The sequence below is a fragment of the Hylaeus volcanicus genome, chromosome 3, assembly GCF_026283585.1.
Source record: "Hylaeus volcanicus isolate JK05 chromosome 3, UHH_iyHylVolc1.0_haploid, whole genome shotgun sequence".
In the NCBI taxonomy this organism is placed as follows: domain Eukaryota; kingdom Metazoa; phylum Arthropoda; class Insecta; order Hymenoptera; family Colletidae; genus Hylaeus; species Hylaeus volcanicus.
The window spans coordinates 3,288,702-3,313,021 of NC_071978.1; the positions used below are offsets into that span (position 1 = coordinate 3,288,702).

Sequence of the window (24,320 nt, forward strand, 5' to 3'; positions counted from 1 at the left end):
ACACGAATCAAAACTGGGCTGAGCCCGGCAAGAAATAAGCATGCATGCGATAAAGTGATCTGTGTTATTAACATAGACCTTGCCCCGACTAGCGATCTATCGTGTTATTCCACTCGGTGAAACGGCGAGCAGCGGAGGCTACCTCTTCGATTGGAGGGATTACAGGGACAAGGAGCCAGAGGGGTTGAAATTACTCGCGGTCACGCTAGTGCACCCCCGATGGAACTCCACGCGGACCCTTCTGCTTACCCCTTCTAACCGCGTCCTTCTATTTCTCGCGTTTCACGTGCTCTGTCCGATGCAACTTTCTTTCAGCTTTTGGCGGGCGACGCTAGAATGGTTCCCACTGCCTCCTGCGCTAGTGGTTCACCAAAAAGCTGAAAACATTGTTGCGAAATTGTCCTGGTATTATTTTAGAGGATATTGAATTTTCTAGCATTTACTATTTTTAACGTAAAATTTTAGAAATAAATGCGAAAGAATTAATCGCCCTCTTGAGGACCTCTTCGATGCACGTGCTTCCAGATTATTTTCCTAAGTCTTAAATGTGACACCAAACGGTGGTCGATTTGGCATGAAATCACCTCAGGGTGCTACGATGCGCGTCTACGGGGAGAATCCGCCCATAAAAGTCGACCTTTTACGACCCTTTTCAAGTGTCTTAATGGCTTTTTGCACCGCCCATCGCACCACCGGGAACGTGTTTTTGGCCGACAACGAAAAAACAAACTCTACGCCTTCGAACAATGCTTAACGGCGCCCGTTACAGTATTTGGACACGGGCCTAACTCACCCTCGCTCGTCGCCAAATGGGGACGAATCACGGAACCGTCTCTCCAACCTCGTAAATCAACGAAATATTAAGCACGTCGCGCGTAACAAAAATACGAACGTACACGAACGACAGGAAACTAATTGGAAAAATTCGATTTCAATTAAAATCCAACGTCGCTTTTCGACGTACGTATATTTCCCACGTGACTGGGGGGCGGCGATTACGATCTCACGAGGAAGAACAAACGAATGTCGACCTACATTTAAATTCACGATAAGATTTACGGTGACGCTTGCTCCGAATTGCAACGGGGCGGATGGAGAAGGCGACCCGTGCAGCTGCTCACGCCGTGTCTCGGCGAAATTTAATAACAACGAGATGACTTCTGCTAGGATACGAAGCAGAACTCATGCTGTCCGAACCTACGTGACCGAAAAGCACGATGTTAATGCTTCGCTAAAAGGAGACGCGTATCGTCTTGCGGGGTTCGTTCGATTTCGAGCATTAAAAATTTCGCGATGTTCGAGATTAATTCTCAGTTGGACACGTCATTGTTAATTCTGTACAGAATGTAACATGACATTTTTCTACCACCTATTCTTTGGAGAATATCCCTCGAAATGAATCGTTCGTGTTGTCGAATCGAGTTGGCCAACTCGCTCCCGCAACAGCGAAAAGAACTTCTATGGAGCAATAAAAAACTAAGGATGAAAATTCTAATAACCGAGCAAATTGGACGGGGAGTTATGCGCGCATAAACTACGACCGTTGGGCGGGAACGATTAAACGACTATAGTATGGAAAATGGCCAGCGATAGAGAAAATTACGAACGACGCTCGTCCGTCTCTTATTATCCGCGCTTTGTCGCCAACAGTCTTTGCTTAATTAATTTATTCCTTCTGAGCGGAGAAATGGTCAAAATACTTAGTCCGGATGCAAATTTCCAATTAAAATGAAAATAAGAATTTCACACGCAGTACGAAACACTTCGAAATGAACAACTAGAAATTAAAGACAATAAAGATTGCTGCTTCCTACTTATTTGAAACCTTTACGGGGGAGAAGTAAGGATTAAACGACTGCAACCGTGACTAGTGACACGGCTGTTAAAGAAAGAGACGATACAGCCCCGTATAATGGCTCGGGAAGGGATTTAAAAATTTCTGCAAAGTCATGATCCGAGTAACCGTAAAAGCTTAGAACTACCAGAGGACCGATAAAAGCGAATTACCAATCAGCGTTAGGTCACGAGTGAGAGGACCGCGCCGAGGTGATCCTCAGGGACCACCTTCGGCGCAAGTTTCTTTTAAAATACGAACAGGCTAAAATGAACATTAGCGTCACATCGAAGATCGATGCACTCTAGCCATTCGTGTATGTTTAAACATGAATCCATTCATTGTGATTCTTTTTAGCTATAAATACACGCGTAGAAAAGAATTGTATAAAACTGAAATAGATACTACGTAAAGTAATCCTGAAGAAGTAGGAATAATCTAGCATTATTTTATCGAGGACACAGTTTAACGACCCAGACTATGATCTAAGGTCGATTTTCCAAAAAATTGAATCGTCCCCTGAAAGAGCTTCTCAAGGAAGTAGAAGTTCCCTAGCTGCTGAGTGGACATGGTGCCAGAAGCAACTACTCCTAGCATTTCGGCGACGGAGGGAACAAGTTCGACGCTGGCACCTGACTAAAGTGCTTCGATCGTGGCACGACACTTGCGTCGCGACATTATCGTCGCTACGCATTTACGGGTGCGCACACACACGTCGCTAAACCGTTTAATGCGAAACTTGCGAACGATCGTTTAAGCGTTCAACGAGGGATTTTAGTACGCTGCATCGTGTTAATATCCAGACCCCGACGTCTCGATTTTATCATCTCGATAAAGCCTGGAACGTTTTGACCGTCTTGGCCAATTCGATATCGTGGAAGCGTCGACGATTAATCGACTGCGAGCGTTACTTTATCAAGTGATAACGTGCTTGGTCTTACTTTTCTCGTTTCTACTTATAATCGACTCGAGAACTCTGCTATTTTTCCAGTCCGTTTAATCCGAACAAAAATTTCATAATGTTCTTTATCCTTTTATTATGTAAATTTTTTTCATATTCCTTATCTCCATACTCGGTAGTTCACAAAAGGTCTCATTCGAAAACCTGTTGTAATTTAATTAAAATACACACGAAGAAAAAGTTTCGTTTACTTTTCTCATGGTCGGAACGTTTGCTTTTTTTTTTTACGGAGAGGTGCTTTGCAAAAAGTTTAGGCACCGGTGTTCCCCGGGATTAATTCAATAACAAAATGTAGCATTCCTGAGTTGCGAGCTCAATCCGAATTACGTGCTTCGAATCCTTCAGAGAACGTTTCCAATTATAACTGTTTCCTAACTGCCTAATTTCGGTTGCGATAACATTTACTTTCCCTCTTTTCCCGACAAATCGCACAGCCAATATTAGAGCGCCTCTTGCATATCGCAAAGGCCGTGTATTTAACGGTCGTTACATTTCGTATCAGTCGCGTGGAATAAATTATACCACTTCCCATAAATTACACTCGACCGTTGTTCCAATGAAAGGTTAATTAGTACGAAGGAAGGGTAACGGTACGTGCGCAATATTTGTGTTTCGACGTGCACGTGAGCCGTGGCTGGGAAACGATAACCAGCTATGGTTGTGCAGGGTAAGTCCCCGTGACACGTAAAATGATATCTCTGTTACGTGACGGTTGGTACGCGATGATACGGGGAGTTGCGTGACGGTCAAGGATTGAACAGGGAAAAAGAGGCGCGTCAGATTTTTAACAATGCGTGCATTCAGCGTTGGAGGCCTCGTTTAGCGTCCACGTGGCTCATTATTTCTCACGAGGATACTTTTCACACCTAAGAACGATTCGGCGATTAACAACACGCAGGAGAAAGTGAATTCTTTGACATTTAATCCTTGTATTATTATTTGTATACAATTATCAATCGAAATCGATCTTACCAAACACGAACGGACGAACTATCGGTCGAAGTTTAACGTAGAGTTTCATTGTACGCGTCGAGCTGGGTGAAAGTGCGATTGACCTAATAATTCATGGACGAGATATTCAATAGGGTGCAACGAAGAAGCGAATTCAGCTGTTTCATCGACGTGTTGGTCGAGTTCCCGCGCGCAATTCCGTAATAAATCGGTCGCGCGAATAAATCGCGCCTTGAATGCGGAGTTTTCGTCGTGCCGTGATTTCGAGTGGCTCGGATAAAAGTTCTCATAAAAATGGGCGATACGGATAGAATACGAATGACTCGGTGCCCAGAAATTCGACGTTTGCGACGCTTTTACGACCCTTCAATCCGAATCTTTCCTCCTTCACCCAACAACATATCTCCCTACCGCCTCGCAATCATAGAATTATTATTCTTCTTCATGGGAAAAGTTTTGCATCGCGCGCTCACCTCGACCTTTCCCAAAGTTCCACTCTGTTAGAAAATTGCTCTCGATTTTCTGGAAACTCAAGCTTTCCCAGGGAAGCTGTTCGTTCACCTTGTCGAAGCAGATCAACATAAATTAATAAGAAAATTTCAAGGCGTCGCTACCGATTCTGATGGAAGATTCTATTCGTCTTTTCGAACGTAACAAGACTAGAGAACCTTTGGAACCTTTTTGCAACGTCAAGCATCTTGTATATCATTGTAACGCCTTCGACGCTTATCGCGTGATAGGTACGATATTATCGTTAATACAATATTGCAGCGGCAAAAAGTGCATTAAGGAAAATTCCTTCCGCAACGAGGCAAAGTAAATGCCGCCCTGGATGTATAAGATTTTGAGATTTGTTAACGCTACGCAAATTTCGAGAGGTCGATGCAGTACCTCGCAAAAAATGAAATTTCCTGCTTGATGTCCAAGGGAAGGGCCACGCGCGCACATAAATTAGTAAGAAACAAACGAGTTCGTAAAAAAAAAAAAAAGAAAACGCGCAAACGAACGGAATTATTCCGTAATGAAGCGGACTAAATCCATCAGGGAATTGCATTGCTCCTGGTAAGATTGAAATTTATTCCCGAACGCGAATGAAACGAGAACTAAATAAATACCAGGGGCACCGTAAAAAAGAATTGCCCGCTTCGTTCATTTGACAGTCGAGCTGTAACTCGATGGGAGCGTTGCGAGCTGAAGTGGGTCACAGGATTCGGGAGAACCTCGAAGAGTTGCTCCGATTTAAAATAAATCGATGCAGAGCAGCCAGAGCTTTTATTAAAATCCTAACTGTATTTTTTAATTCGCAGATGAAGGGAGTACTTTCCTTCTAAGTTAATAAATACGAAGTGCTTTTGATTTAACCATAATCAAGCCACTAAACTTTTGCCACTGCGCGCTGAAAGTAAATCTACGACGGCGCGAGCCAGGAAGTAATGCTGGCTTTTAATTGCAGCGGGAAGTTCGGCCGCGAATTTCAAAGAAGTTTGTATCTGGAAACAGTTTTGATTAACCGCACCAAGATAACGGCCGACAACTATGCTTTTTATCGGGACAAAGGACTCGTAATTAACTGCGGAACCCTTCGTGCAACGCCGACCCGTAAAATTCTCTGGTTAAACGCTAAATGAAATACGCTTGCACGCGCTTGACGCCGTGGAAGATACCGAAGACTCTTCAAAAATTAATAGAAAACGGGAGAACCTTGAGCAGTCGCTGTAGATTGGACGCGTAACTTGAGGAGACGTGTAGATTTCTTCGATAACAACGTAGTGATAATGGAACGCGATTGCACTCAACAATTTTAAACGAATAGAAAGAGGGATAAGGAGACAGTTTGGAGTTGAATTGAATTTAGGAGGGACACGGGAGAATAAATGAGGAGTAAAAGGGTTGGTTTTTGTCGAGAGAAAATTAAAAAATTAACCTTCGTTTCAAAAACGCAATGAAGAATAATATTAGCGGTATAAAAGAAGTGTGAGCAAAAATGCTATTTATTACGCATTCACCCACGCGCTGCTAATTGAGCCATACAAGCTTCTTCGCCGCACGAATAGTATAATTTTCTACCCTTTCAGAGTTAGAAAGCATTGGGTGCGAACGAAACAGAGCACGAATTTATTCATAGGAATTAAGTAATGAATTATTCTCCATTGACGTTGCGAAAAAGACTGAGAGATGACGAAGACACTATGAATGACAATAGAATTGAATAAGGGATCTCTTCCCCTTTCCATAGAGACCCAGTGAAAAAGAGAAAGATTTAATGAATCTGAAACGAATGTACATCGTTCATGTACATTGAAAATAGAGCCGAAGGCATGGTCACGGCACGAGCTATTATTTAACTATTTTATCTAGATACGTTTCAATTCTCTTAGATCGGACTCACCAGAACGTAGACGGCAAACGGCATGACGAGCACGGCGACCAGCAGATCGGCGACAGCCAGGCTGACGATGAAGTAGTTGGTGACGGTTTGCAAGGCCCTCTCTCGAACCACGGCGAGGATGACCAGCACGTTGCCGAACAGAGTCAAGCAAGGCACGATCACGAGGATCAGAGCCCACCAGCTGTTAGGGTCCGGTTTCTCGTCAACGTCACCTTCGCACTTTGCTGCTCTAACCACATCTGCTGCTGTACCCGAGACTATCGAGGACGTGCAGTTCACGGTTCCGTTCAAGTTCAAATCGGTTGCCACGCCAGCGTAGCTCAAATTAACGAAAGCGTTCAGCTGATTAATGTAATCGTTCAGGTCTTCGAACACGAACAGGTCGGATATACCGGTGTAATTGTCGGAGCTGGGTGACGACGACGAGAATGGCGACGACGACACGCCGAACCAAGAATCGGAGAACGTCGAACCAGTGTTGGAGTCGTTGAACCAGCCCGTCTCGACGCCTCTGGACGACGCTTCAACGTCGTTTCTCGAGAGAATGCTCTCGTCATCTCGTACGGTGGCAGCCACGGAGAACAATTGGTCCGGGTGTCGCGTCTGGTTCAGCGACAGGTTCCTCACGATGGATCCGACCAGAGACAGGGACTCGTTCGTCCTGGTCTCCATTTCGATCATCGACCGTTCTCGAATCCGTTCCTGGACGACTGCTGGCCAATTACGAGATCTTCAGACGTCCTGGCTGGAAATCCGTTCCCTCGATTTTCTCTGGCATTCTCATGGCCGTTATCCAGATACCTGCGTCCGAGCGTTTTTCCTCTCGGCCTCGCTGCCTCTGGTGCGCTGTTCCGCGCGCGATAAGGTCCCTTGATCCTCCGTGTACGCAAGAAACGAGGTGCTGCGTCCTGGCTGGCCCTTTCGCCGATCGCGCAGAACGCCTGCCCCTAGCTCAGACGCGTATCATTGAAATCCCCTGCTGAGAATCTCTGTAATGGGAAAAAGATCCGAGGTCAGTGCGACTGGCCCTCCTCGAGGACGGTGCCCGTTGTTAAATAAAGACCCAATCGGCTGCCGAAACAGGCGTTTCGCTACAAGGAGACAGTCGTCGAAATCGTATCACTCGAGTCGTCTCTAAATCTCTAATTCGATTTATCTTCAACAGATCTACCAAGCATTACATCTTATATTCCCCGTCTTTACCATTATATTGAAATCGCGATTCGATTATCCCCTCGTATTATAATTTTATTCCCGCGATCGACAAAGGGTTCAGGTGGAACTCAGCTTGAAAGAGTCTAATTAAATGGTTTTACGGATCGTGAGCGGCGCCCTGTAACGAGCTGGATGGAGTGCCTTGGATCCGAATGGTGGGTTAAATATTAACCTACATAGCACGTGGCCAGTACGGCGGCAAAGAAGGAAACCCTGCTCGGGCGACAGAGGAATCTGCTTCGGAAACGAGTTTTCCGTGTACTTGTTCAATTGTTCGGGACGGCACTTTGGGAACTTCGCTTGGAGCCACGAATTATGTAACACGGGAAGGCACGGTATGTTTCTCGAAGCAATTGTCAAGCGAGGAAGAAGGGACGTACTTGTTCTTTTATGGGAAAAAATCTTGTTTAATTCAGAGAGGGAAAAAGAATAAAAAAAATGAATAATTGTCGGAGAACTTTCGCACCCCAATGTAATTTACGCGCTTCTATATTCCGAGATAAGTTTTTATTTATCCACAGCGTTAGGATCGAATTGTACCGGCCTCAACGGGCAGGTCTATTCTTCTTCCTGCTAAAACGGAGAGATCCATGAATCACGATAGCGTTCATTCGCTGGAAACGAATGTCGCTGCGCAATCTCAGAATTAAAAGAAAACTCACGGCTCCTTTACAGCGACTGGTTCGGCTTAACATTTGCGGAGGAGCGGTCTCTCCTCACGGGGAGGTAAAAGGATCGAAGACACGCACGCTGGGGGGCGTGGGATTGACAGATGGACAGACATTACAGTGTTTCTCGTGGCCTTCCGGCACAGACACAGCAGGAAAGAGGGAGGTAGGAAGTATCTCGAGACGGCTTCAACGGAGCATCACCCCGGGGACTCTGAGAGACCCTCTTAAGAACAGAAATCATCTCCTTATCCCCCGGAACCCTTCATTCCTACCGATTCTCCTGTTCTACATACACTTAGCGAGCCCAGTAAACTGTATCGCGAGTCGCTATCTTTGGAACTGTAAATTTCTGATGTTTTGGAATTTCCTGGGATATACGGGGCGTGTCAGCCAACAGGCTCACCTTCAACAACTTCTAAATTATGCAACGACACGAATTGTTGGCTTGTACCGCTCATACAGGAAGAAGTAATCAGGGCCAAGACTTATACGCGATCTAAGTACCTCGCGTTGCATGCACCCTCCTGAATCGATGTATCAAGAAACGAGTAAAAAGAAAAATGACAAATGGAAGATGGTAATGGCCCTGCGTATCGAATGATAAATGCACGGGGCGAGTACTTTAATTCAGCCCGAAAGGGCAAATGCAAACGGCACGCGTCTATTTAAATTAGCACAAAAGAAATTATAACCTGAGTTGATAGCCCGGTGGCAACGGAAATAATGCATCTTTCGTACACAACAATTTTTGTTACAACGTATAATTTACGAGTTATTCGAGGCGAGCGTGTTGGCTGGCTCACCCTGTACGCGCGAGAGTAATGGCAGTGGAAAGCGCTGGGAGAACGAGGTAAAACGAGGGTCACAAGTACGCCACTTTTAAACTCCTGAGTACCTTGACATAGTAGCGCCGTGAATATAAGGATATAAGATATTTTAATGAAAAAGGATGGAAGTCGCTGATAAATAGCTTAAGTCTCCAGTCACATTGCGCCCCGACTCGGGAAGCATGAGACGCATTACGAGATAATGAACGACGCTCGATTCGCGACAACGTAACGGACGCGATATTTACTTGAAACTACGCAAGAGAAGCGAAAGACCGTCGGACAGGGAGAGAGACGTTGCACTACTGTGCACGATTATTTCCTTCCTTTGCTATTTTCTTTGTACTTTGCAACCTACAAGGTAAGAAAGTTGTGTAATCAACAGGAACTTCGCGAACATTCTTTTCATGAAGAAATACGTTTTAAGACCCTGATCACGTTTCGCATATAAAAAGAAACACACCTTTTAAAGCCAAGTCTTTTATTCCAGTCTAAAGTTCTGATGAAAATTTTAGCCCATAAATGATGTATAGTTCCGTGGCTCTTTGACTATTTTCACATACAAATTTTAAGTAAATACAAATAAAATTTAAAGAATCATTTTCATCGACTGAGATCTCCTCCATGGATGTATCCAGATGTGTTCGTTTCGATTAATTCTATGTCGTCTCGTCTATCAGCGCGTATCATTCTTCGAACAAACACGCTTGCCGTTGCCTTCGTGCTTTCAATTTTCGGTAGGAAAGTTTTATCGCGAAAAATGCTGCCACTCCGAGCGTTGGCGTCGGTCCTAGTTAAATGTCAGCGGACGAACGACGTCGGTTAAAACAAGTTCCGCGATGCGAAATTTTATATTTTATTTCAGTCAGGATATTTCCAAATGTCAGAGCACGTTCTGTTTCCCCTGGATTTTCGACAAGCAAAAACGCGAGACCGAAGAGGATTTGTCAAGGATCACAAACGTAACTGTACGGCGCGGCGGCGCAGCTTCCGAATTCGAAGGACCATGGTTGGAATACTCGAAGCATTGCTTGCTTATCTTTATAAGTTAATTATGTATTATGTCTTCGCGAATTAAAATATCACTGGTCCATGAATTTAGTTTTATCGTGATATAGTTTTATCGAATCCCCACGGAGTACGATCGCGAAAAGAGTGTCGCGTAGTTTATAATTAATTGCATCGGAATGATAAACACTTCCCTCGACTGGCGTCCTTTTGTGCGTCCCGGACAAGAGAGTAACTTGATAACTGAATATTTAAATATGCAAAGTAACGTTGCAATCCTCGGTAAAGAATGTACCGTTGAAATTTCATTCTCGATGTCGGCATTGACGTGTCCGCCTTCCATTTTTCTGTCTTTCTTTACGCTCTCTGTACAATTACATACATTATTTCTCGGTCGCATGTAAATCTGAAGGACGCGGATCTAACGTCGCCTTTTTTCGACGGGGTATCGCACGTCTAGGCTAACGCAGTGTACATTTTTCACCAGTCACGTCAGTTTAAACGTCCACCTTCGATTCGTTCTCTGGGCCGAATTAGAATCTCCCATTCCACGGCAATGGTAATTATTTCTCAACGCGATGGACTGAACATTTTCCAAGGGCTTCTGAAATCCCCATCGATTAATTTATGAACGTCCAGTCGTCGGTAATTGCAATAATAAAATTATTTTACCTATCGCAGATCTATTCTGCCGAGGATGAACACGCCATAATTTTGCCCAGGAGTGTACCAAGAGCTTTCCCGTGCCGGAATAAAAGATAATCTCGAAGGATCGCGTAATTCAAGCGAACAGACGTCCGCGAATATCGAGCATCGCGCCAAATTTCCTCGACCAAAAGGAAGCACCAGATGTTCCAGCCAGGATTGTTCGCAAATACACGAGAAATCTATTCTTCGACGTGATCTACGAATAACACGCGGGAGTTTTCATCCAGCCCGTATGCGGATAACTTCCACGAGACGCTCTCTGGAATCCAGCGCGCATATCTCCGATGTAAAAGTGGAAATACACGCGGAATCGCGTAAAAGGTAATCCACGGAAACAATATGCAATTCATTTTGCTCAACGGGGCGGTTTCTGTCTAGCAAGAAATGAAATCGTGGCTCCTAAGATTTATCGTTCTCGCAGCTCTACCTATGTAACGGGGTGGCGCAAGAGTCGATGCATCACCTTGAAAAGGATAGTTCCGAGTCCTGTCAGACTCGACTAAGATTAATCAGCGAAATAATGGTATAATTAATTACGTTCAATTACCAAGAAATTCCGTCGAAACAGAAATGTTTCTGTCTCCTCTAGCTTGACTCGAAGCAGCTGTAATTATTCCAACGGCACAGACGAAGATGTTCCGATGTACAATGGAACAGTATTCCATAAGCAAGGATGAAATTTGACAAAGGCAGCCAAAACCAATGTTCCAAAGTTTCGTCAGTGATATAGGATAATCGAATATTAGGAATCCTTTGCAACTATCAAACTGCATGTTTTTAACACGGTTTCGATCTTTTCCAGTCGATGAAATTCAAATTTGAAATTCCAATTTGTCGTGTATTCCGCGAAGGCACGTTGCAAAGCCCCGTCGAACGATTGATTAGAATTACAGACGGGGTATCTGCAAGTTGCGAAGCGTATGATCGAGTGTGAGCGACGAGTGCTCGGAACAGAGTGGACGAGATTGAGCGCTTGTTTACGCTGGGGTATCGTTTGCCATGGAAGAGCGACGAAGGGTGAATGGATTCTAATAGGAGCTACAGACGAACGATTTATGACACCTATCGTGATGAATCGTGTGTCGACTTGCAACAATGGACGTTACCGTGACAGCGACAGCTATCCAATGTTATACGACACTAAACGCTTTGCAATTACTGTGTGTCGTTCTTCCAATTAATTCCTAACGTAATTTGGAAGAGACAAAATTTCGTAAGCGGTGAAGTTCTCAACTTGATTAAACTGTCTAAAAATACTCCATACAACGCTGAATTGATCTATCTCTATAGCGCAGTATCGCGATTAAGCAAGCATGGAGAAGGAGCGCAATAAATTTCTTTCCTAAGACACTGGGAGGAACGCAACGACAGCGAGTGCAACAGGTAACATACGCTGCATTAAATTTAGCGAAAACAGGACAAGTACTTTTTGCATACCACTTACGTTCTGTCGACTGAATCCATCGCTTACCCTCAAAGTGTGGTGGTTACCGATCCAACGTCTTGGTTAAACCTTTAAAAGTTCCCAGTGGAGCGAACACTTGATCGCTCCCACCAAAAGTACAATAAGTTTCCGTTTACCTTTTATCGGGGTACTTTGAAAGTTCCTTGTAATCTTAAGTTCCGTTTTACGATATTAATATAACATGGCTACTAGAGGATGAACTTTCATAAATTACAAGAGGTTGACTCGATGGTCGATAACGTTTAATCAATTTTATTATGCAAGCAACTCGCATGTTCAAAGACCATATCAAAATACATGCTTGAGTAACCGACGATGACTTTATTCTATTATTCGAACAACAGACACGTGAACCATTCATGTTAATACAGCTGGAGATCTGTATTCCGATCATAACGCGAGCATAGAACGTTCAAAAGCAGTTATTCCGATGAAACGATAGCTTCATCGCGTTAAGTAGTGGAAGCACGCATTATGCCCGGCAATGGAATGGGTCGTAATAAGGCCGACAGCACGAAATTCGACGGTCATTATTCTTGCAGTTTATCCTGGACCCCGCGAGAATGCCGAAAGCGCTAATTAAACGGTTCTTGACCTACGAGATTACGAATATCTGGCATTTTACGCATGCAATCCAGCCTTATCTCCCTAATCGTGCTACGAGTAGTGTTGACACGACGGAAATTATGGGAGAACCGCGTAACACCTTCCGGTTCATTGTTACGGGTTTAACCCTCTCGATGCCTCCGTAATTCTCGGAGCTGTATCGCAGAAATGCGACAACTAATCATTTGGAAATACGTCGCGTTGTCCGATATAATCGGCCACGAAATTGCTTCTAACAAATTATTACTGCGGAGACATTAATTCCACTTTGCTCGCTCGACGTTACGTATCTTAAAAGGAATGTCGATAATATTGGATTGTACCGTAATTACTTGCTTTTTTTTTTTAATTCGAAAGATATAATTTTTCAATGCACATTGCTGTATATATTACACTCTTATATCAGGAACCCATTAAATCATTTATTTAATTACTGTTATAAAGAAAGAAGAACTATTTGACCATGAGAGAAAAATTCCGATCTAGATGCAAATTATTTATTTGAGACATTGCAACCTGGATTATGAAGTGAAATTAAATTTCACGTTGAACGAATAGAAGCTGAGTAAATAACTGCCCGAATAAACACACCCAACGAGCTTGGAAATGTTTCCACTTTTCACTTAGTATTTCAAATAAAATTTCATTTACTGTTTTTGTTTTATGACTTTACTTTGAACTGGCAAATAATTACGGTCGAACTCAATTAAGCGTTATTAATCTTCCGAAAAATGAATCGAGAACGAGGGAAGGATTTCTTGTTCAGCCCCTTTTTTGCCTCTCTCTGTCACCCCTTATTTGCACACCCTCTAATTCGACCGTCTTCCAGGAGCCCCGATGCGAATTACCTTTCTTCGTTATCCAAGTGCGTTCTAATTAATAGCCATTAAGGTCCGCTTAACAATTCAAATCGCGCGTGGCTACACCCTTGACACGGCGAGGTATTTCTCGGTCAAGCGAGCCTTGCGGACACGAAGTCGACGCCTAAGAGGTCAATCCGGTGATTTAGGATCGGAAAATACAAACAATAGACACCAATTTTTAATGAATAATCATTTATATAAATAGATGTTTATTCATTTTGTCTTCGATTCAATTATTCCACCTCACAGAAAGTGAGTTCTATTATTACATATTCAGTTTACAACGAGCAACCAGTCGATTAATTTGCTCTAATCTACCCCCATAAGAGTTCATACGTTACATACGTTTGACCACTCATTTCCGTTGAAAGGTTCGCCCATGATCCTCTTCCTCGAATTCCGAACGATCCGTTTGGCCACAAAATTACGATCACTAAACGTTCTTGTGGATCGTTCCGTTCTGCTTGCTTCAGTGAGGGCGTCGAGTTCGTCGACACCTGAGAATCCAGTAGGTCAAAGTGTAATCCGGAATCGACGTGGATTCACTCGACAATTTCCTCATGGTGTCACGCGTTTGTCGCCAAGTTCTCCTCGTGCCATCCTCATATTCTGCGCAAGATCGACGTATCGAGTGTGCGTCTCTGTCTCTTTCAATCTCGATTCCGCCCTGTATGGCTGCGTGTGTGTCAGGGGGATGATCCCCGGCACCGTGACCCAACCATAGAATACACGGAAGTCGTCCTAAGCCCTGCCATTCACCGGTACTAGATCGATTCAATATTTTGCAACGAGATCAAAAACCTCCCTTGTCATTGTGCTCAGTCCAAAGCGGCCAGCATTGTGCTGTCACGGTTTATTACGTTTCCCACTGAGTCGTTCGAATCAAGGGATCCCCGACTTTTCAACTGGATCCCTCGGTACCTCCCCGGTCCACCGATTAAACGATCGAGGCAGACGACACCGGACACTTTCATCAGATGCCAGTTAAATCCGAACCAGTCGACCTTCGACCAATTCTTCGATCGATGTCGAATCTCCTGGCAGGAAATTTACCACTAGGACGCCGAATGCTAGGAATCCTTCGATCGAAAGGGATCCGCAAACGTCCGTCGTGCTATCCATTCGATCCACGGAGTCGAGAACAATCGACATTATTTTCTGTCTCGCGTAAAGTCCTGCGTTTGGACCGACGCCTCTCTCGCGTTTCCTTTTACTATTCTGTATCGTGATTCATCTATCCATGCCAGTCTCGATCCATCTCGACGTGAAACCTTATCGATCCTCGCACAAAAGCACTCGAAGCAGTTTCACACGCGTTAACGAACGAATGACTCGGTGGATAGAGTTCACATAGGAAGCAAAGGCTTCATCTTCGAATGGACGGGCGTAAGTTGGAGCACGACGAACGGGGACACCACTGGGATACCTGTGGATTCCACTGGGACGATCATCGATCGCAATCGAGGCACGCTTCTATCGGCGTTCCTGGGCGATCAGGTTGGACCACGTTGCGCGAAATCGGACGAGTGGAGGCATTGTCGTCGACGTCGTCATCCACGTCGTCCTGGACGACTCATCTGGATCGACGGGACACAGTACTTCCGAGCCACGTTGTCGAACGAACGGCGAGCGACTGGCTGTCTGCTGGAGTCTCTACACCGCCACGAATCCCGAAGCGGGTTCGTGAGAGATCGCTCGGGAGGGAGGAGCAACGAAGGGGAAGCACCCGAGGCTCTCTGTTCAACCCCACAGCGCGCACACTGCTCTCCTCGCCACCAACCCCTAATTCGCGACTCTCCTCTGGCTTGCGTCCTCCTCTTCCATCATCCGCTACCACTCTGCTTTCCTTCTTGGGGCGAACCGTCCGTTTCTTCTCGCTACCTCTTTTCCTTTTACGACGCGGGAACTCTGAAATTTGCACGATCAGCCGTTTCGGAATGATGTTAGGTTACGGACCCGAGCCAGGTAGCTTTGTCGCGACGGTTACCGATTTTAATTACGACCGCCAGTCTCTATCGACAGTGGGAAAGTAATGCTGTGGCGCGGGAATAATAATCCGCGAATGGTAGCGCCTAAGGGAATACGATCGGATATATTAATTTCAAACTTTGCGAATACGTTCAATTATTTAGTTTTAATAACGAGGAGGCCCCTATAATAGTTATTGAAATATAATTTTCTAGCGAGAATACAAAAATCGTGGCATGAATTATCGGTCTTCGTTAATTGTTATATGGGCCAACCATTAAAAATCAGTATTTAATTCGAATACAGTTCAAACGTTGAACGAACAATGGCTAAAGGAGCATCTATATTGGGAAGTCGATTGCATCTCCGAAACTCTAGTCAAGAATTAACGGGAGTGCAACCATGCGTCCAACGCTAATTGATTAGTTCCATAGTTCGGAACATCAAATGAAACTGATTAGTATCCAACCATGAAATTAACCAATTCCCGATCAGAGTTTTGGAAGCGCTATCGCGTTTCCGACGCAAACGCCTTTACCCGCCATTCGCGTCATTAGAACGTTCTGGTTGGTGGATAGAAGAAAAAGAATGCTTGACAGAAATCCTTGCCGTCGTCGTCCACCGTTCATAACCGACGTATTTTAACACGTACCTCTGCGGAATCGTAGAATCCGTGCCCGAGAGGAGACTGGGAATTTATAGTTTCCAATTTTCCGTTTGTCACAGCGTCCCCAAACGGCGCTTCACAGCAGCGAGACGATTTCTACCTCCTGACTGACCTAAGAAAACATTTCATACACTGTGAATTATAGTGCTGAAATCTCGGATAGTTTCGCCAGTTATCAACAATCGTGGACCATCGTAAGAATCACATCACTGGACGCATTAATAAACAATGACTTCCGAGTAATGGGTGGTCCATCCAGGAATGTCCTAATACATTCGACAAAAATTCACCCAGTGATAATCAAGTGTTGGTGAGGACGTGTCTCGTCTTCGCGACATGGAAACAGCGAATCCCTTGTTAGCTCGGGCGGTCGACGGGCCACATAAGCTACAGAGGGATACGGAATAACGAGTTGAAACGAAGAAATGTGTGTCTCGCGAGAGGGAACAGCTCCGTCGAGGCAGAATTTCATTTCGTGAAAGGAATAGTTTTGCTTTATTCAGGGTTACCGGCGGCAACGGAAACGCAGGTGGTCGTAAATTTTCCACGAGAAGCTTTCTTTTCGCGTGCCGACTGCCACGCGTGCGATACGCGCGGAACGCGATGCTTGATTAATCCATTTCCATCGAGAAGCGGAATATTCAGCGTCTGGATGTGCTACGTTATTAAATTGTATACAGACGGTTTAGTGGAGTCACTTCTAGCGGCTTAATCTGTGCTCGAGACGCGTAGCTGCCCTTGACGTCCTCAAAATTAGGACAATTTCCAGAAATTTTTAACGCGAAAAGATTCTAACACAGAGATCACACGTTATATGAACATCTGACATTAATTTTATCTCTCAAATTTACCGTTAAAGTGGGTTAGGATGCACCCTATGCTATCACTGAATAATTCTCGAGTATCGAGTTACCTGCAGGAACAGCTCCCATTTACCGTAGCGATCTGGAGATTGAGAAATTGTCGGTGACACGTGCGGATTGTCAACCAAACGTCGAAATCGTAGATATCCCGTGGCATATTCGCATTACCTATGCAAATGAATTGGGGCGGTCGCTTCTAGATTACTCCACGTTCGGAGATTCGACTAACTCGACACGTTCTACTTGTTGAAGCAACGTCGACGTGATTTTCGAACAATGAATCTTTTTAATAAATCGAGTAAAACATTTTAGCAATCGAAATGTGATCGTCGCTGTATAAATTTAAAGTAACAGAAGGATAATAGCAAAGGGTGACAACACCATCGCTCGATGCTACTTGGTTAATTACGAGACACGTACGAATGTGGTCCACGCGAGCACCATCAGCGTAAATTTTACACGAAGACAATTACTGCTCTACGAAGGGACTGCGACGGCGAATCTTACAGGTTGCACGAGTCGCCACAGTTGCTGCGCGCCGGAGGCAAACAGGGGACCCACGGGAATTCGCCGATTTCCAGCAGTAAACTTTTGCTTTGATTTTCCTGATGGTAAAGTTTCGGCATTGGAAAGTCTACTGTATTATGAGTTAGATTATGCACTCTTCGTTCATGAAAGTCACAGCGGAGTCATTCTTTCTCTTGTGATAAAAAACCTGTTCCTATTCAAAAGAACTTTGACTTGCACCAGCATGGCTTTCACATATTCCTATGTAACAGTTAATTGCCTTGTATGAAAGCGCATTACCCTTTCATGCGAAGGGAGGTGCTTGTGAAAAACGCGAAGCGCGAACTGTGGCAATTTCGTAATTACACAATTCATGGACGGCGATGAGGGTCGGAGCGTTATTAAAATTTATAACACCTGGACTGCGTTGATTAACATCTACGCGAAAAAACATTCTCCGCGTCTCTGCGAAAGAGCTCCGACTCGTAACGAAGTTCCAACCGCGTATCACTCGCGTCCCGCGTTAAATTTTCAAACCTATCCAAGCCCAGCATCGAGCCATTCGGCGCTGACAATTAGCAGTAATGCAACAATTACGCCCCCGCGTAGGTCGTCGAAACGGGAAGCCAACGGCGCGTGCGTTCTCGTCTGCGCGTTGATTGCGAGACCCGTCGTCGCTCGTTTTGCATAAGTATCGGAAAAATAATTAAGGCCGCGCTATCGTGGAGGACACGAGTTTGCAGCAGACGGTCGCAGCAGACGCGTAAGTCCTTCGAAACCCGATAAAACGCGCGAGCGCGATCGTTTCCTTAATTAAAATCGTCCCGCTCCGCTGCCCTGAGCTGGAACGACCGCGAAGTAGATCCGTTCGCGAAAGTCACGAGTAAACGGGTTCCTCCGTGGCCAAATTACGAGCCACGATTCCCAGGTCACAGATACCACGGGGGGTGACTCTTAAAATCGTTTTACAGCGCGTCCTTACCGCACCTCTATTTCTTACGATGCGGTAAAGACGAAAAATCACGACGGACGTTCCCAGACACGTCGTCGGAGGTCAGGACGACACGGGAGCATCTGGAGGTCGTTTCAATAAGACCTGGCATCGTGATTCTCGTTCCCAGCTGGAGAATCTCCTGGGAATTCCGATCCAGCGCGGTTTTGAAATTCCTGCTCGACGTGCGCAACAAAACTACAGAAGAACGAGGAACGAATTGAAACTTCGTTTCGAACCTTCGAGGAACGAATTGGAAATGTTCTTAGCGATATCGTTCTGTACTTGTTACGCAAGGTAACAATTACTCTGAGATATAACAGAGACGACCTAGGTCGAGAGCGTAATTGGCTCAAGTTTATATGTAATATATTTATATTATCGTTACAGTCCAGACAGTTAAATCCACAAATACAGAAAATTCGATGGATACTAATTATTCAGCAACGTGGTCCAATTCAGATACCAAGGTATACTCTGAATTCTAAATAAAATTTTTAGCCCGCCTGGCATTTCGCGAACAGAGCATCCGCGGACTCAATCGGAGAGCGCTGTATCGTTTCGTTGATATTTATACAAAGACACCTGTGGCCGCGTTCGACGGCAGATTCGTCTCGAATTCAAGAGTGAATGTCGCTCGAGCCAGCGACTGCATATTCATGGACTTCGACCGCTAGGAACGATTCACCGCCGCGACGATCTAACAAAGAGAAACAGGGAAAAAACACACGCGATATTTGCGGGTGCACCGAAACGGATCACTCGCGGCCCAAGCGATTGCGTTATTAATTGTTCGTTAAAAGTCTTCACATGAAACATTTTCCACTGCGCGAGCACTCTTGATTTTTTTCTCAATTTTTAAGGTCGGCTTCCCATAGAATCGTGTCGACGAATCCATTTCATCGAATTGGTAGATTGATTATATCCATAACTGAAGAACGATTGGAAATTCAAGCATAAACTATTATTGTTCGGAACCATTCGGCGACGCAAATATTTGAACCGTCACGCAATGGTGCGCCAGACAGCGGCACCGTCGTTCAGATATTCATCGGATAAATAACTACCCTCAATCAAAATTTAGCCACTTATAGGACGCGGCGAGCTTGCCAATTATGAATTTTAATTTATGACGCACGAGTGGCTTAGCAAATTCGGTACGGTCATTGCGAATAGATGAAATACAGCGTTCTCCGATTTGCTAACTGCTTTTGATTAGCTCCTAACTATCCTCCTAAGGATAGTAGAATCGCGTTTTATTTATGGAGGAGCAATCATAATTAATTTACATAATTTAGGTCATAGAACACATGTCTAGGGTGAGCCCTAAAGCGTCGATAAATATTCATAGGAACAGCGTAAGGTCGTCGTGTCTCCCACAAAAATTTGGATAATTCCTGATTCATAATTTAAGCAGCTCGTGAGTAAGTGCTAACGAATAATAAATGTGACGTAGCAGCACAGGGTGACACGAATAAAACAGGTTACGTAATTATCTTCTCTGGCTGTGACAAGAGGGAAGAATATGGACTTTCGTGTAAAAGGAACGTAAGTGATACTGGAATGTCTGATAAAATGATACCGAACAAACACTTTCCTTGCAAGCTTTTCCATTACGTTCGAAATACCCCTCCTATCTGTTCAAGTCGAGAAAATAAGTGTGCGACCCATTTCATGCCCACGAGCTTGTAACAAACGCTCGAAATCGAACCTTCTATTCGTTCATTAATACAAAACTCGAATTTATTCATAGGGCATACTCTGCTGTACTCATTGAAGTGCAAAAGGTTAAATGTTACACGATCTCCCTGTGCACTAAAGGTAAAAGTCACGTGGAAGCAGCGTCGCCCAGCTGTCCCTCCTCTTTTTTACTGTTTTACTCTTTGGTACGTGGAAAACGGCAAGTACCTACTTGCGAAGTGCCCGGCGCGCGATTGCTCCGCATTCCTAGGGAATTTCGCCGTATAAAGAGACACGAACGGCATCGGTATCCCTGCTATTCCAAAATACTCCTTATTGCACCAGAGAAATTTACGACCAGCTTTACACGCTCTTTGACCGTAAAGCTGGAACTGCTTTGTAGGTTTAATTTTGAAAATAACACGCCCAAAAGAAATTTTCTTTGTCTGACTGCTCGCCATAAAAGGGCGTAATAACTAAAAATAAATTTCTGACGATTGCGAAATCAATTTCTGGAATAATAATCCACCCTTTCTCTTCTTTGACAGACTAATTTCTCTTCTTAGAGAACGTTTCTTGTTACACGAGTCGAGTATACATTTATTTTGCGTTTTCATACAGTCTATTGTGTTCTGAATGTCTCAGAAAAATTTGAAGTCGAAAGTTGAACAACTGAGAGACTTATGAAAGTTTGAAGAGGATGGCGGAAAGTGGAAACTTTCAAGCCGTTTATCACGATACCACATTTCTCGAGATAGCGGAAGCGATGTCTCAGAAACTAACAAAGACTTCGACGTGAAATTTTAACAGCTTGTACACAACGTGTTCCTTTATCTGCTAAACTAGCATTAAAGCAACATATGTCTTAGATACTTAGTTGCTAGCAAACTACTTTCTACACTTCCCTAACTTCAAACTGACTTCTGCGACATTTCCGTATTCGTTCTGACTCAGATCATTATTTTATTTATACCTTTAGTTTTTAAAAGCTACGAAGCTTTGGATTCTCAAATAAGTTCCTCATAGAATGAAATCTCGACAAATTTGCTTGCATAAATTAGTCTATCTCTACTGGAGCTTGAGAACTCTGGAAAACGAGCTTTTAATTATTTGCTGCCATTCAAGACTTTCAGCGTTCGCGCGACAAATCCTTTAACAGAGGAGGACGATAAAGACGTTTTACTTTAATATCGTCCCCTCACCGAATGTTAATAGGATTCGTTTCCCTTTCACAGTGGAAGTCACCGGACGTCCGACAGTTCTTTCCAAATTGATCTCTGAAAAGTAGGGATAAGAGGGCTCGCATAAAACGGGTAATAGTGCAGGTCGCCCTTTACGAGCGTGAAATTGATCGGAGCTCAAAGGAACTTCAGCGGGACTTTCCACGCGCGACAAAATTTTAGTCAGTTTGCAAATCCATTTATCAAAACCTCGAAGACTCGGAGGGCTCGCTCCCTCTGGGACTATGAAAATTCCTTCACCGATTCTTGAAGCTCGTAACGCCAGAAAGACTGTTTCGGTAAGTGAATGTTCAGACCCCCACTTTTCACGAATCGATCATACTGTAATATATTCTGTATCGTGACGTACCATCGGTATCATCGTATTCATTTATGTAACCAATTTCGTAAATTTAATTGTAATATTTGTACGAACGAAATGTCGATATAAACGGTCCGATGTCTAGAAATATTGCTTCCCAGCGAGGTATTAGCTACTATTAAAATGTTTCGCTAGTTGTATCGATTTTTTACTTCCCCGGGTGTAGATACACGATGATATAAGAAGTACTTAAGAACTTCCAGCTGACCTGCTTCCGCCATCCGAGAGGCCTTCGTCGAATGTTAAGAGAAATGGGACCACTGTTTCGACATTGTGCTTCACAAAATACAGTGATATATCATTTTAAAAGAATTACGTGTATTCATAAGCAAACGATAAAGGAAAAGATGATAGCTTTTGGAATCGATTCATTCATAGAATCTATCAAATCAGGACTAAAGAATACCCTCGTTCACCTTCACCGTGAAAATGTCTTACTAATTCTGTTCACACTTTTATCGCATTAAAAACTCGATTGCTACTTCGAGTAACCTTCATAAAATATGCACAAACCTGACTCGCGGAGAACTTTTAATACCAACTCGTTGAAGCTAATAATCGTATTAACTTTCAATTAAAAATTTGTGCCCACAACTTTCCGCGACGAGATAGAAAGAAGTGTAAAATGAAACAACAAATTTCAAAGTCCCTGATCGAATATGTTCGCGAATTACGATCACGTACGTTAACGCGATCGGATTGCCGACGGCGTTCGCCAGCAAGCGTAACAAAAGTGATTGACACGTCGATTAATGCTATAAATCGCGGGGTTAAACGCGATCGGTGGGCTGCGCCGTGTAATGAAAACTCTTGCACGTCGTCGCGTAATCGGGTGCAACGTGTGGCTGCGGCTTTAATTCATCGCGATAAATCCGATTGTGCCCTTGTCTTGACGAGAAAATGACCGTTCAGATTGTACCGAGCAAACGCAACGCCGAATGAACAGAATTCATCTCACGGGGCAGGAGTTTGTCGAGGAAAACGCAATTACGCCTCCACATGCTAACGACAATAGTGCGCGCGATAATGAAAACGCACGATCGTAAATCTCGATCACCGATAGGCGGGGTAGGTCTAGGTTGTAAAACTGCTGTTGCTGAACCTCGCCATATCATAATCTGTGCGTTATGTACCTGTTTTATATAATATTTTAATACTATTCAACCATAAGCATACAATTTTTCAATTAAACAAATGTTTGCAACGGGCAGTATTTTCGTTTCCTTTTGGATTAAACAAATTCTCGCAGCAGAAAATATTTACATTTCATTTCGAATTAAATAAATGCATGTTACGGACAATATTTAAGCTTCCACTTCTCGCAGCGCACGATATTTCGATCTCCATTTGCATTAAACAAATGCTCGTAACAGACCATACGTTCGTTTCCACCTGTCTCCCGCGTTGTTACGATGCCATAAAGACGTGAAATAAATTTAATAAATAAAGCACATTATCGAGTCCCGTTTCCCTCGATCGCTACACGACAAACACTCGACGTTACATCGAATCCCAGTAAATGGGCGACGACCGTACAACACCCATTGCGAAAAATAAATAATCCGCATTACGGACAACGGGATTGAGGGTGGTTCCAGTTGAAACGCTCCTCTTTGCCTGGACGAAATGACGCGGATTATGGTCGATCGCCCATCCTTGGATGAAATATTAATTGAGACCAATGCGATTCTCGAAAAGGATAAATTCAAAGCTTACAGAAGAAAAGCCAGCAGCATATTTTACTGGAATCGGGAGTTTACGCTAAAAATAAACTTGAAACAAATTTGGTGGTCTGACGGTTTCTGCCATAAGCAACTCCAAATTAGTCGTAAAATACGATTTCGATTCGAATAAAATTCCTAAATACCGTCGATAAACGCAAGTCGATTTCGTTTGCGCGAGCAAGCCGAGAAAGACAGTGCTCGGGGACCAGATAGGCATTTCCAGGGAGCGACGACGGTATGAAGCGTACACAACACGCGCGTGAACCGTAATCACTGTGACTTTTGGCGTCGATGAATGCCCAGACGGCCCGTAGGGCTTCTTTAATCTCGAATTGAATCCGCGAAGCAGCACTTTGCGTCGGATATCGTCGCGCTAGCTGTGAATCGTCCTTTCAATGTTCCCTTTAACCGCGAAGATTGCAGGATTAAGGCGTGGAACTCCCTTTCGGTCCGCGGATCTTCTAGCATAAAAGTCGAATCACCTTGAAAACCACTAACACGCGCTTCGACGCGTTCCGGGCTGAACTTTAATGAAATTTGCGAATCTGATATTTATGGAGGGCTTCGCAGAAAGCCGGGGGTCGGCTCATTTTACTTTGAAATACTTCCTGTCCAACCGACCAAGCCAATCTAGTCTGTTATTCATGAATATGCTGATTATCGCGCTTTCCTGAGATGCTAATGGTAGAAAAGCACGTCGTACCCTCTCGCTGTCGCCAACGATGTATCGATAGATCCATCGATAACGCGACGCGGCTTACGAAGTAGCTGAGAGATCCTCCGGCTACTGTTTCCTTGGAAAACAAAGCCGCACTCCGCA

General features: G+C 44.2%; 1 protein-coding gene across 3 annotated transcripts in view; it reads right to left on the reverse strand.

Annotated features, from left to right (window-relative positions):
• LOC128873684 (dopamine D2-like receptor) overlaps window positions 1–15,126 on the reverse strand; it is a 140,816-nt gene extending 125,690 nt beyond the window's left edge. For all 3 annotated transcript variants that reach the window (XM_054117415.1, XM_054117417.1, XM_054117416.1), the window contains exons 1-2: window positions 13,844–15,126; window positions 6,136–7,124 (exon numbers count right to left, since the gene is read on the reverse strand). In XM_054117415.1, the coding sequence (XP_053973390.1) occupies window positions 6,136–6,816 (681 nt within the window). In that variant the 5' untranslated portion in view covers window positions 6,817–7,124; window positions 13,844–15,126. The remainder of the gene's footprint in view (window positions 1–6,135; window positions 7,125–13,843) is intronic.
• Window positions 15,127–24,320: the final 9,194 nt, after the last annotated feature.